The sequence below is a fragment of the Ascaphus truei genome, unplaced genomic scaffold, assembly GCF_040206685.1.
Source record: "Ascaphus truei isolate aAscTru1 unplaced genomic scaffold, aAscTru1.hap1 HAP1_SCAFFOLD_271, whole genome shotgun sequence".
NCBI classification, from domain to species: Eukaryota; Metazoa; Chordata; class Amphibia; order Anura; family Ascaphidae; genus Ascaphus; species Ascaphus truei.
The window spans coordinates 85,944-100,244 of NW_027455653.1; the positions used below are offsets into that span (position 1 = coordinate 85,944).

General features: G+C 53.5%; 1 protein-coding gene across 1 annotated transcript in view; it reads right to left on the reverse strand.

Moving 5' to 3' along the window:
- The window catches only part of CD2BP2 (CD2 cytoplasmic tail binding protein 2), a 12,485-nt gene extending 867 nt beyond the window's left edge, over positions 1 to 11,618 (reverse strand). Inside the window, exons 1-4 of the mRNA XM_075582893.1 lie at positions 11,330 to 11,618; positions 4,771 to 4,909; positions 2,561 to 2,699; positions 1,582 to 1,739 (exon numbers count right to left, since the gene is read on the reverse strand). Coding sequence (XP_075439008.1) covers positions 1,582 to 1,739; positions 2,561 to 2,699; positions 4,771 to 4,833 — 360 coding nt within the window. The 5' untranslated portion in view covers positions 4,834 to 4,909; positions 11,330 to 11,618. The remainder of the gene's footprint in view (positions 1 to 1,581; positions 1,740 to 2,560; positions 2,700 to 4,770; positions 4,910 to 11,329) is intronic.
- Positions 11,619 to 14,301: the final 2,683 nt, after the last annotated feature.

Here is a 14,301-nt window from a genome sequence, read left to right on the forward strand (position 1 = left end):
CCTCACCGCCCCCCCCTCCCTCCCCCTCAACCGCCCCCCCCTCCCTCCCCCTCACCGCCCCCCTCCCTCCCCCTCACCGCCCCCTCACCGCCCCCCTCCCTCCCCCTCACCGCCCCCTCACCGCCCCCCCTCCCCTCCCCCTCACCGCCCCCCCTCCCTCCCCTCACCGCCCCCCCCTCCCTCCCCCTCACCGCCCCCCCCTCCCTCCCCCTCACCGCCCCCCCCCTCCCTCCCCTCACCGCCCCCCCCTCCCTCCCCCTCACCGCCCCCCCTCCCTCCCCTCCCTCCCCCTCACCGCCCCCCCCTCCTCCCCCTCACCGCCCCCCCCTCCCTCCCACTCACCGCCCCCCCCTCCCTCCCCCTCACCGCCCCCCCCCTCCCTCCCCTCCCTCCCCCTCACCGCCCCCCCTCCCTCCCCCTCACCGCCCCCCCTCCCTCCCCCTCACCGCCCCCCCCTCCCTCCCCCTCACCGCCCCCCCCTCCCTCCCCCTCACCGCCCCCCCCTCCCTCTCCCTCACCTCCCCCCCCTCCCTCCCCCTCACCGCCCCCCCTCCCTCCCCCTCACCGCCCCCCCTCCCTCCCCCTCACCGCCCCCCCTCCCTCCCCCTCACCGCCCCCCCCCCTCCCCCCTCCCTCCCCCTCACCGTCCCCCCCCCTCCCTCCCCCTCACCGTCCCCCCCCCCTCACCGCCCCCCCCCCTCCCTCCCCCTCATCGCTCCCCCCCCCTCCCTCCCCCCTCCACCGCCCCCCCCCCCTCCCTCCCCCTCATCGCTCCCCCCCCTCCCTCCCCCTCAACGCCCCCCCTCCCTCCCCCTCACCGCCCCCCCCTCCCTCCCCTCACCGCCCCCCCCCCTCCCTCCCCCTCACCGCCCCCCCCTCCCTCCCCCTCACCGCCCCCCCCCCTCCCTCCCCCTCACCGCCCCCCCCCTCCCTCCCCCTCACCGTCCACCCCCCCTCCCTCCCCCTCACCGTCCCCCCCCCTCCCTCCCCCTCACCGTCCCCCCCCCTCCCTCCCCCTCACCGATCCCCCCCTCCTCCCCCTCACCGCCCCCCCCCCTCCCTCCCCCTCCCCCTCCCTCCCCCTCATCGCTCCCCCCCCCTCCCTCCCCCTCATAACGCCCCCCCCTCCCTCCCCCTCACCGTCCCCCCCCCTCCCTCCCCCTCACCGTCCCCCCCTCCCTCCCCCTCACCCGCCCCCCCCCCCCTCCCCCTCATCGCTCCCCCCCCCTCCCTCCCCCTCATAACGCCCCCCCCTCCCTCCCCCTCACCGTCCCCCCCCCTCCCTCCCCCTCACCGTCCCCCCCCTCCCTCCCCCTCACCGCCCCCCCCCCCTCCCTCCCCCTCATCGCTCCCCCCCCCTCCCTCCCCCTCATAACGCCCCCCCCTCCCTCCCCCTCACCGCCCCCCCCCTCCCTCCCCCTCACCGCCCCCCCCTCCCTCCCCCTCACCGCCCCCCCCCTCCCTCCCCTCACCGCCCCCCCCCCTCCCTCCCCCTCACCGCCCCCCCCCCTCCCTCCCCCTCACCGCCCCCCCCTCACCACTCCCCCCTCCCTCCCCTCACCGCGCCCCCCTCCCCCTCACCCAGTCGATATTCTCCAGCCAGTTGTCCCGGACCTGCTCCTCCTTCCGCAGGAAATAGTTCCCCTCCGAATCGAAGTGCCCCTCCTCCATCTCCTCATCCAGGTTAAAGGGCGTGATCCGCACCCCCCCCTCTGACTCCAGGGTGGCGCTCTCCTGCCCTGCGCGGGGTAAGGGGGCTGACACTGAGCGCACTCACTGGCATGGGGGGGAAGAGAGAGAAGGGGGGAGGGAGAGAGAAAGGGGGGAGGGAGAAAAGGGGGGAGGGAGAGAGAAAAGGGGGGAGGGAGAGAGAGAAGGGGGGGAGGGAGAGAGAAAAGGAGGGAGGGAGAGAGAGAAGGGGGGAGGGAGAGAGATTGGGGGAGGGAGAGAATGGGGGGAAGGAGAGAATGGGGGGAAGGAGAGAATGGGGGGGAAGGAGAGAGAGAATGGGGGGGAAGGAGAGAGAGAATGGGGGGGAAGGAGAGAGAGAATGGGGGGGAAGGAGAGAGAGAATGGGAGAGGGAGAGAGAGAAGGGGGGGAGAAGAGAGAGAAAGGGGGAGGGAGAGAGGGAGGAGGGAGACAGAAGGGGGGAGGAGAGAGAGAAGGGGGGAGGGAGAGAGAGAAGGGGGAGGGAGAGAGAGAAGGGGGGAGGGAGAGAGAGAAGGGGGGAGGGAGAGAGAGAAGGGGGGAGGGAGAGAGAGAAGGGGGAGGGAGAGAGAGAAGGGGGAGGGAGAGAGAGAAGGGGGAGGGAGAGAGAGAAGGGGGGAGGGAGAGAGAGAAGGGGGGAGGGAGAGAGAGAAGGGGGGAGGGAGAGAGAGAAGGGGGGAGGGAGAGAGAGAAGGGGGGAGGGAGAGAGAGAAGGGGGGAGGGAGAGAGAGAAGGGGGGAGGGAGAGAGAGAAGGGGGGAGGGAGAGAGAGAAGGGGGAGGGAGAGAGAGAAGGGGGGAGGGAGAGGGAGAAGGGGGAGGGAGGCAGACAGTTATGTGCTGAGCTCTCTCACCCTCTACGTCGTCAGTTGACAGCATGTTGTACTTTGTAGAGTCGCAACCTTCAGCTTCCTCCTCGTCGTCTTCCTCATCACTGTCCAGAGAGTGCTTCCCCTTAAAGCGACTACCGGGTCCCCCCGGGGTGTCTGGGAGCTGAGGGTGGGGGGCTTGGTCATATAAATTATATATACACATAAGAAGTATAAAGAAATAAGTCAAAACCAGTGTGGCTAAATAAACAGGTGGGGGAGGAAATGGACAAGAAGAGGAAGGCGTTTAGATTCTTTAAATCAGAAGGGACAGAGACATCGTATCAGAATTATAAGGAATGAAACAAAAATTGCAAAAGGGCAATTAAATTAGCAAAAATGGATAATGAAAAAAGGATTGCAATAGAAAGCAAGGTCAACCCTAAAAAGTTCTTTAAGTACCTTAATAACAAAAAAATGAGAAAAGAAAATATAGGACCCTTTCAGTGTGAGATGGGTAGTAGGAATTTAGACCAGGGTAATGCAGTTGATGTGGTCTACTTAGATTTTGCAAAGGCTTTTGATACGGTTTCACACAAGAGGTTGGTGTACAAAATAAAGAAAATTGGACTCAGTAATAATATAAGCTCCTGGATTGAAAACTGGTTGAAGGACAGACAACAGAGGGTTGTCATAAATGGAACTTTTTCAGGTTGGGCTAAAGTCGTGAGTGCAGTACCTCAGGGATCGGTACTGGGACCCCTGCTTTTTAACTTGTTTATTAATGACCTTGAGGTTGGGATCGAGAGCAAAGTCTCCATCTTTGCTGATGATACTAAATTGTGTAAGGTAATAGAATCAGAGCAGGATGTAATTTCTCTTCAGAAGGACTTGGAGAGACTGGAAACGTGGGCAGGTAAATGGCAAATGAGGTTTAATACAGATAAATGTAAGGTTATGCATTTGGGAAGCAAGAATAAACTGGCGACTTACAAATTAAATGGAGATATATTGGGGAATCCTTGATGGAGAAGGATTTAGGAGTGCTTGTAGACAGCAGGCTTAGCAATAGTGCCCATGTCATGCAGTAGCTGCAAAGGCAAACAAGATCTTATCTTGCATCAAACGGGCAATGGATGGAAGGGAAGTAAACATAATTATGCCCCTTTACAAAGCATTAGTAAGACCACACCTTGAATATGGAGTACAATTTTGGGCACCAATCCTAAGAAAAGACATTATGGGACTAGAGAGAGTGCAGAGAAGAGCCACCAAATTATTACAGGGGATGGACAATCTAACTTATGAGGCGAGGCTAGCTAAATTAGATTTATTTACATTAGAAAAGAGGCGTCTAAGAGGGGATATGATAACTATATACAAATATATTAGGGGACAATACAAGGAGCTTTCAAAAGAACTATTCATCCCACGGGCAGTACTAAGGACTCGGGCCATCCCTTAAGGTTGGAGGATGGAAATTTCACTAGCAACAAAGGAGAGGGTTCTTTACAGTAAGGGCAGTTACAGTGTGGGATTCATTACCCATGGAGACTGTGATGGCAGATACAATAGATTTGTTCAAAAAAAGGTTGTGCATCTTTTTAGATGGGAAAGGTATATAGGGATATACCAAATAAGTATACATGGGAAGGATGCTGTTCCAGGGAGTAATCCGATTGCCAATTCTTGGAGTCAGGAAGGAATTTATTTTTCCCCTTAATGGGTTTTTGTGTTTGCCTTCCTCTGGATCAATAAGTATAGATATAGGATAAAGTATCTGTTGTCTAAATTTAGCACAGGTTGAACTTGAGGGACACCTGTCGTTTTTCAACCTCATCTACTATGTAACTGTGTAACTGTGTAACTGTGTAACTGTGTAACTGTGTAACTGTGTAACTGTGTAACTGTGTAACACTCTCGCTATAAAGAGAGAGAGAGAAACACTATCTAGATCTATATATAAAAGACTAAGGATGTCTGCAACCCCTGGAATGCCTCCTCATGTCTGTGCGTGCGCAAGTGTGTGTGTGCGCGAGTGTGTGTGTGCGCGAGTGTGTGCGTGCGCGAGTGTGCGCGTATGTTTCTGCTTATTTTTGTATGTGCATGTATGTGTGTGAGCATGTACATGTGTGCGTATATGTGCATGTGTGTGCGTGTATTTGTGTAAGTGCATTTATGTGTGTATAACACATACATGTGTCTTACTTTAACAGCAGGGTCTCCCCTCCACATCATATCGGGGTCTCACTCACCCGTTTCTTGTTGGGCTCTTCATCTTCGGGTCCGTCCTGAAAGGTCACCTTCCTCTTGGACATCCTGAGACAGCCACGGGTCACGGGCCACGGGCCACGGGTCGAGGTGTTCGCTAGGAGTCAGCCGGCTGATTAGTTGCTGGTTAGGGGAGGGTTGATGGATTAATGGGTTAGTAACTGGTTGGTTACTGGTCAGTCGGGGTGACACGGGGTGACACGGGGTGACACGGGGTGACACGGGGTGACACGGGGTGACACGGGGTTACACGGGGATACACGGGGATACACGGGGATACACGGGGATACACGGGGATACACGGGGATACACAGGGATACACAGGGATACACAGGGTTACCCGGGATCAATATCGCCAGACAGAACACGGGAGACCAGGACTAATACCCGGGATCAATATCGCCAGGCAGAACACGGGAGATCAGGACTAATACCCGGGATCAATATCGCCAGACAGACACGGCAGACCAGGACTAACACCCGGGATCAATATCGCCAGACAGAACACGGGAGACCAGGACTAATACCCGGGATCAAAATCGCCAGACAGACACGGGAGACCAGGACTAATACCAGGGATCAATATCGCCAGACAGAACACGGGAGACCAGGACTAATACCAGGGATCAATATCGCCAGACAGAACACGGGAGATCAGGACTAATACCCGGGATCAATATCGCCAGACAGACACGGGAGACCAGGACTAATACCAGGGATCAATATCGCCAGACAGACACGGGAGACCAGGACTAATACCAGGGATCAATATCGCCAGACAGAACACGGTAGACCAGGACTAATTCCCGGGATCAATATCGCCAGACAGACACGGGAGACCAGGACTAATACCCGGGATCAATATCGCCAGACAGACACGGGAGACCAGGGCGCAGTATACAGGGCGCAGTATAGTATGTAGGGCGCAGTATAGTATACAGGGCGCAGTATAGTATACAGGGCGCAGTATAGTATACAGGGCACAGTATAGTATACAGGGCACAGTATAGTATACAGGGCACAGTATAGTATACAGGGCACAGTATAGTATACAGGGCACAGTATAGTATACAGGGCACAGTATAGTATACAGGGCACAGTATAGAATACAGGGCACAGTATAGAATACAGGGCACTGTATAGAATACAGGGCACAGTATACAGGGCACAGTATAGTATACAGGGCACAGTATGGTATGTAGGGCGCAGTATACAGGGCACAGTATAGTATGTAGGGCGCAGTATAGTATAGGGTGCAGTATACAGGGCGCAGTATACAGGGCGCAGTATACAGGGCGCAGTATACAGGGCGCAGTATACAGGGCGCAGTATACAGGGCGCAGTATAGTATACAGGGCGCAGTATAGTATGTAGGGCGCAGTATAGTATGTAGGGCGCAGTATAGTATGTAGGGCACAGTATAGTATACAGGGCGCAGTATAGCATGTAGGGCGCAGTATAGCATGTAGGGCGCAGTATAGCATACAGGGCGCAGTATAGTATACAGGGCGCAGTATAGTATACAGGGCGCAGTATAGTATACAGGGCGCAGTATAGTATACAGGGCGCAGTATAGTATACAGGGCGCAGTATAGTATACAGGGCGCAGTATAGTATACAGGGCGCAGCATGCAGGGCGCAGTGTAGTATGGAGGGCGCAGTGTAGTATGGAGGGCGCAGTGTAGTATGTAGGGTATAGTATGCAGGGCGCAGTATAGTATGCAGGGCGCAGTATAGTATGTAGGGCGCAGTATAGTATACAGGGCGCAGTATAGTATACAGGGCGCAGTATAGTATGTAGGGTATAGTATGCAGGGCGCAGTATACAGTATGTAGGGTATAGTGTGCAGGGCGCAGTATACAGTATGTAGGGTAGAGTGTGCAGGGCGCAGTATACAGTATGTAGGGTAGAGTGTGCAGGGCGCAGTATACAGTATGTAGGGTATAGTGTGCAGGGCGCAGTATACAGTATGTAGGGTATAGTGTGCAGGGCGCAGTATACAGTATGTAGGGTATAGTGTGCAGGGCGCAGTATACAGTATGTAGGGTATAGTGTGCAGGGCGCAGTATACAGTATGTGGGGTATAGTGTGCAGGGCGCAGTATACAGTATGTGGGGTATAGTGTGCAGGGCGCAGTATACAGTATGTGGGGTATAGTGTGCAGGGCGCAGTATACAGTATGTGGGGTATAGTGTGCAGGGCGCAGTATACAGTATGTGGGGTATAGTGTGCAGGGCGCAGTATACAGTATGTAGGGTATAGTGTGCAGGGCGCAGTATACAGTATGTGGGGTATAGTGTGCAGGGCGCAGTATACAGTATGCAGGGCGCAGTATACAGTATGTGGGGTATAGTGTGCAGGGCGCAGTATACAGTATGTGGGGTATAGTGTGCAGGGCGCAGTATACAGTATGCAGGGCGCAGTATACAGTATGCAGGGCGCAGTATACAGTATGTGGGGTATAGTGTGCAGGGCGCAGTATACAGTATGCAGGGCGCAGTATACAGTATGTAGGGTATAGTGTGCAGGGCGCAGTATACAGTATGTGGGGTATAGTGTGCAGGGCGCAGTATACAGTATGTGGGGTATAGTGTGCAGGGCGCAGTATACAGGGTGCAGTATACAGTATGTGGGGTATAGTGTGCAGGGCGCAGTATACAGTATGCAGGGCGCAGTATACAGTATGCAGGGCGCAGTATACAGTATGTGGGGTATAGTGTGCAGGGCGCAGTATACAGTATGTGGGGTATAGTGTGCAGGGCGCAGTATACAGTATGCAGGGCGCAGTATACAGTATGTGGGGTATAGTGTGCAGGGCGCAGTATACAGTATGTGGGGCGCAGTATACAGTATGCAGGGCGCAGTATACAGTATGCAGGGCGCAGTATACAGTATGCAGGGCGCAGTATGCAGGGCGCAGTATACAGTATGCAGGGCGCAGTATACAGTATGTGGGGTATAGTGTGCAGGGCGCAGTATACAGTATGTGGGGTATAGTGTGCAGGGCGCAGTATACAGTATGCAGGGCGCAGTATACAGTATGCAGGGCGCAGTATACAGTATGTGGGGTATAGTGTGCAGGGCGCAGTATACAGTATGCAGGGCACAGTATACAGTATGTAGGGTATAGTGTGCAGGGCGCAGTATACAGTATGTGGGGTATAGTGTGCAGGGCGCAGTATACAGTATGTGGGGTATAGTGTGCAGGGCGCAGTATACAGGGCGCAGTATACAGTATGTGGGGTATAGTGTGCAGGGCGCAGTATACAGTATGTGGGGTATAGTGTGCAGGGCGCAGTATACAGTATGCAGGGCGCAGTATACAGTATGCAGGGCGCAGTATACAGTATGTGGGGTATAGTGTGCAGGGCGCAGTATACAGTATGTGGGGTATAGTGTGCAGGGCGCAGTATACAGTATGCAGGGCGCAGTATACAGTATGTGGGGTATAGTGTGCAGGGCGCAGTATACAGTATGTGGGGTATAGTGTGCAGGGCGCAGTATACAGTATGCAGGGCGCAGTATACAGTATGTGGGGTATAGTGTGCAGGGCGCAGTATACAGTATGCGGGGCGCAGTATACAGTATGCAGGGCGCAGTATACAGTATGCAGGGCGCAGTATACAGTATGCAGGGCGCAGTATACAGTATGCAGGGCGCAGTATACAGTATGCAGGGCGCAGTATACAGTGTGCAGGGCGCAGTATACAGTGTGCAGGGCGCAGTATACAGTATGTAGGGTATAGTGTGCAGGGCGCAGTATACAGTATGTAGGGTATAGTGTGCAGGGCGCAGTATACAGTATGTAGGGTATAGTGTGCAGGGCGCAGTATACAGTATGTAGGGTATAGTGTGCAGGGCGCAGTATACAGTATGTAGGGTATAGTGTGCAGGGCGCAGTATACAGTATGTAGGGTATAGTGTGCAGGGCGCAGTATACAGTATGTAGGGTATAGTGTGCAGGGCGCAGTATACAGTATGTAGGGTATAGTGTGCAGGGCGCAGTATACAGTATGCAGGGTATAGTGTGCAGGGCGCAGTATACAGTATGTAGGGTATAGTGTGCAGGGCGCAGTATACAGTATGTAGGGTATAGTGTGCAGGGCGCAGTATACAGTATGTAGGGTATAGTGTGCAGGGCGCAGTATACAGTATGTAGGGTATAGTGTGCAGGGCGCAGTATACAGTATGTGGGGTATAGTGTGCAGGGCGCAGTATACAGTATGCAGGGCGCAGTATACAGTATGCAGGGCGCAGTATACAGTATGCAGGGTATAGTGTGCAGGGCGCAGTATACAGTATGTAGGGTATAGTGTGCAGGGCGCAGTATACAGTATGTAGGGTATAGTGTGCAGGGCGCAGTATACAGTATGTAGGGTATAGTGTGCAGGGCGCAGTATACAGTATGCAGGGTATAGTGTGCAGGGCGCAGTATACAGTATGTAGGGTATAGTGTGCAGGGCGCAGTATACAGTATGTAGGGTATAGTGTGCAGGGCGCAGTATACAGTATGCAGGGTATAGTGTGCAGGGCGCAGTATACAGTATGCAGGGTATAGTGTGCAGGGCGCAGTATACAGTATGTAGGGTATAGTGTGCAGGGCGCAGTATACAGTATGTAGGGTATAGTGTGCAGGGCGCAGTATACAGTATGTAGGGTATAGTGTGCAGGGCGCAGTATACAGTATGTAGGGTATAGTGTGCAGGGCGCAGTATACAGTATGTAGGGTATAGTGTGCAGGGCGCAGTATACAGTATGCAGGGTATAGTGTGCAGGGCGCAGTATACAGTATGTAGGGTATAGTGTGCAGGGCGCAGTATACAGTATGTAGGGTATAGTGTGCAGGGCGCAGTATACAGTATGTAGGGTATAGTGTGCAGGGCGCAGTATACAGTATGTGGGGTATAGTGTGCAGGGCGCAGTATACAGTATGCAGGGCGCAGTATACAGTATGCAGGGCGCAGTATACAGTATGTGGGGTATAGTGTGCAGGGCGCAGTATACAGTATGTGGGGTATAGTGTGCAGGGCGCAGTATACAGTATGTGGGGTATAGTGTGCAGGGCGCAGTATACAGTATGCAGGGCGCAGTATACAGTATGCAGGGCGCAGTATACAGTATGTGGGGTATAGTGTGCAGGGCGCAGTATACAGTATGTGGGGTATAGTGTGCAGGGCGCAGTATACAGTATGTGGGGTATAGTGTGCAGGGCGCAGTATACAGTATGCAGGGTATAGTGTGCAGGGCGCAGTATACAGTATGCAGGGTATAGTGTGCAGGGCGCAGTATACAGTATGTAGGGTATAGTGTGCAGGGCGCAGTATACAGTATGTAGGGTATAGTGTGCAGGGCGCAGTATACAGTATGTAGGGTATAGTGTGCAGGGCGCAGTATACAGTATGTAGGGTATAGTGTGCAGGGCGCAGTATACAGTATGTGGGGTATAGTGTGCAGGGCGCAGTATACAGTATGCAGGGCGCAGTATACAGTATGCAGGGCGCAGTATACAGTATGTGGGGTATAGTGTGCAGGGCGCAGTATACAGTATGTGGGGTATAGTATGCAGGGCGCAGTATACAGTATGTGGGGTATAGTGTGCAGGGCGCAGTATACAGTATGTGGGGTATAGTGTGCAGGGCGCAGTATACAGTATGTGGGGTATAGTGTGCAGGGCGCAGTATACAGTATGCAGGGCGCAGTATACAGTATGCAGGGCGCAGTATACAGTATGTGGGGTATAGTGTGCAGGGCGCAGTATACAGTATGTGGGGTATAGTGTGCAGGGCGCAGTATACAGTATGTGGGGTATAGTGTGCAGGGCGCAGTATACAGTATGTGGGGTATAGTGTGCAGGGCGCAGTATACAGTATGTAGGGTATAGTGTGCAGGGCGCAGTATACAGTATGTGGGGTATAGTGTGCAGGGCGCAGTATACAGTATGCAGGGCGCAGTATACAGTATGCAGGGCGCAGTATACAGTATGTAGGGTATAGTGTGCAGGGCGCAGTATACAGTATGCAGGGCGCAGTATACAGTATGTAGGGTATACAGTATGTAGGGTATAATGTGCAGGGCGCAGTATACAGTATGTGGGGTATAGTGTGCAGGGCGCAGTATACAGTATGCAGGGCGCAGTATACAGTATGTAGGGTATAGTGTGCAGGGCGCAGTATACAGTATGCAGGGCGCAGTATACAGTATGTGGGGTATAGTGTGCAGGGCGCAGTATACAGTATGCAGGGCGCAGTATACAGTATGTGGGGTATAGTGTGCAGGGCGCAGTATACAGTATGCAGGGCGCAGTATACAGTATGTAGGGTATAGTGTGCAGGGCGCAGTATACAGTATGTAGGGTATAGTGTGCAGGGCGCAGTATACAGTATGCAGGGTATAGTGTGCAGGGCGCAGTATACAGTATGTGGGGTATAGTGTGCAGGGCGCAGTATACAGTATGCAGGGCGCAGTATACAGTATGCAGGGCGCAGTATACAGTATGTAGGGTATAGTATGCAGGGCGCAGTAAACACTAAAAGAAAGCTCACCTCCGAGATCCCGCCACAGCGTCGCACGGAGATGACATCATAACGCGCACCGGAAGTGACACATTGAGAGTGGAAACTTTATTGTGTGTGTGTGTGTGTGTGTGTGTGTCTGTGTCTGTGTCTGTGTGTGTGTGTGTGTGTGTGTGTGTGTGTGTGTGTGTGTGTGTGTGTGTGTGTGTGTGTGTGTGTGTGTGTGTGTGTGTGTGTGTGTGTGTGTGTGTGTGTGTGTGTGTGTGTGTGTGTGTGTGTGTGTGTTCTGTATATAGGAAGTGTATGTCCCTCAAACGCCTGTTCTTTTAAGATGGAAGCAGTAAATATGGCCGAACGCAAACCTCCTCCTTTCCCCATGCCATGGGGGGGCGGGGACCTCATTTGTTCTAATGTCATTTGTGTAACTACTTCCCCTTTATTCTCAGATACCTTCTAGGGGTCTCAGATACCTTCTAGGGGTCTCAGATTCCTTCTAGGGGTCTCAGATACCTTCTAGGGGTCTCAGATACCTTCTAGGGTCTCAGATTCCTTCTAGGGGTCTCAGATTCCTTCTAGGGGTCTCAGATTCCTTCTAGGGGTCTCAGATACCTTCTAGGGGTCTCAGATACCTTCTAGGGGTCTCAGATTCCTTCTAGGGGTCTCAGATTCCTTCTAGGGTCTCAGATACCTTCTAGGGGTCTCAGATACCTTCTAGGGGTCTCAGAATCCTTCTAGGGTCTCAGATTCCTTCTAGGGGTCTCAGTTACCTTCTAGGGGTCTCAGATACCTTCTAGGGGTCTCAGAATCCTTCTAGGGTCTCAGATTCCTTCTAGGGGTCTCAGATACCTTCTAGGGGTCTCAGAATCCTTCTAGGGTCTCAGATTCCTTCTAGGGGTCTCAGATTCCTTCTAGGGGTCTCAGATACCTTCTAGGGTTCTCAGATTCCTTCTAGGGGTCTCAGATACCTTCTAGGGTCTCAGATTCCTTCTAGGGGTCTCAGATTCCTTCTAGGGGTCTCAGATTCCTTCTAGGGGTCTCAGATTCCTTCTAGGGGTCTCAGATTCCTTCTAGGGGTCTCAGATACCTTCTAGGGTCTCAGAATCCTTCTAGGGGTCTCAGATTCCTTCTAGGGGTCTCAGATACCTTATAGGGGTCTCAGATTCCTTCTAGGGTCTCAGATACCTTCTAGGGGTCTCAGATACCTTCTAGGGGTCTCAGATTCCTTCTAGGGGTCTCAGATTCCTTCTAGGGGTCTCAGATTCCTTCTAGGGGGGTCTATTTGAGCTATAAAAACAAAATATACAAAGTATTTAGGACTAAATAGGAGAATGGTTCGTCACAAGGTCTGCGTATAATCATTTCCCAGCTCTCCTGTAACAGGGACGCTCTCCTGTAACATGGACGCTCTCCTGTAACATGGACGCTCTCCTGTAACATGGACGCTCTCCTGTCACATGGACGCTCTCCTGTAACAGGGACGCTCTCCTGTAACAGGGACGCTCTCCTGTCACATGGACGCTCTCCTGTAACAGGGACGCTCTCCTGTAACATGGACGCTCTTCTTCATTACTGTGCAGTACATGGACGCTCTCCTGTAACATGGACGCTCTCCTGTAACATGGACGCTCTCCTTCATTACCGTGCAGTACATGGACGCTCTCCTGTAACATGGACGCTCTCCTGTAACATGGACGCTCTCCTGTAACATGGACGCTCTCCTGTAACATGGACGCCCTCCTGTAACATGGACGCTCTCCTGTAACACGGACGCTCTCCTGTCACATGGACGCTCTTCTGTAACATGGACGCTCTCCTTCCTTACTGTGCAGTACATGGACGCTCTCCTGTAACATGGACGCTCTCCTGTAACATGGACGCTCTCCTGTAACATGGACGCTCCCCATTACTGTGCAGTACATGGACGCTCTCCTGTAACATGGACGCTCTCCTGTAACATGGACGCTCTCCATTACTGTGCAGTACATGGACGCTCTCCTGTAACATGGACGCTCTCCATTACTGTGCAGTACATGGACGCTCTCCTGTAACATGGACGCTCCCCATTACTGTGCAGTACATGGACGCTCTCCTGTAACATGGACGCTCTCCTGTAACATGGACGCTCTCCTATAACATGGACGCTCTCCTGTAACATGGACGCTCTCCTGTAACATGGACGCTCTCCTGTAACATGGACGCTCTCCATTACTGTGCAGTACATGGACGCTCTCCTGTAACATGGACGCTCTCCTGTAACATGGACGCTCTCCTGTAACATGGACGCTCTCCTGTAACATGGACGCTCTCCTGTCACATGGACGCTCTCCTGTAACATGGACGCTCTCCTGTAACATGGACGCTCTCCTGTAACATGGACGCTCTCCTATAACATGGACGCTCTCCTGTAACATGGACGCTCTCCTGTCACATGGACGCTCTCCTGTAACATGGACGCTCCTGTAACATGGACGCTCTCCTGTAACATGGACGCTCTCCTGTAACATGGACGCTCTCCTGTAACATGGACGCTCTCCTGTAACATGGACGCTCTCCTGTAACATGGACGCTCGCCTGTAACATGGACGCTCTCCTGTAACATGGACGCTCTCCTGTCACATGGACGCTCTCCTGTAACATGGACGCTCCTGTAACATGGACGCTCTCCTGTAACATGGACGCTCTCCTGTAACATGGACGCTCTCCTGTAACATGGACGCTCTCCTGTAACATGGACGCTCTCCTGTAACATGGACGCTCTCCTGTAACATGGACGCTCTCCTGTCACATGGACGCTCTCCTGTCACATGGACGCTCTCCTGTAACATGGACGCTCTCCTGTAACATGGACGCTCTCCTGTAACATGGACGCTCTCCTGTAACATGGACGCTCTCCTGTAACATGGACGCTCTCCTGTAACATGGACGCTCTCCTGTAACATGGACGCTCTCCTGTAACATGGATGCTCCTGTAACATGGACGCTCTCCTGTAACATGGACGCTC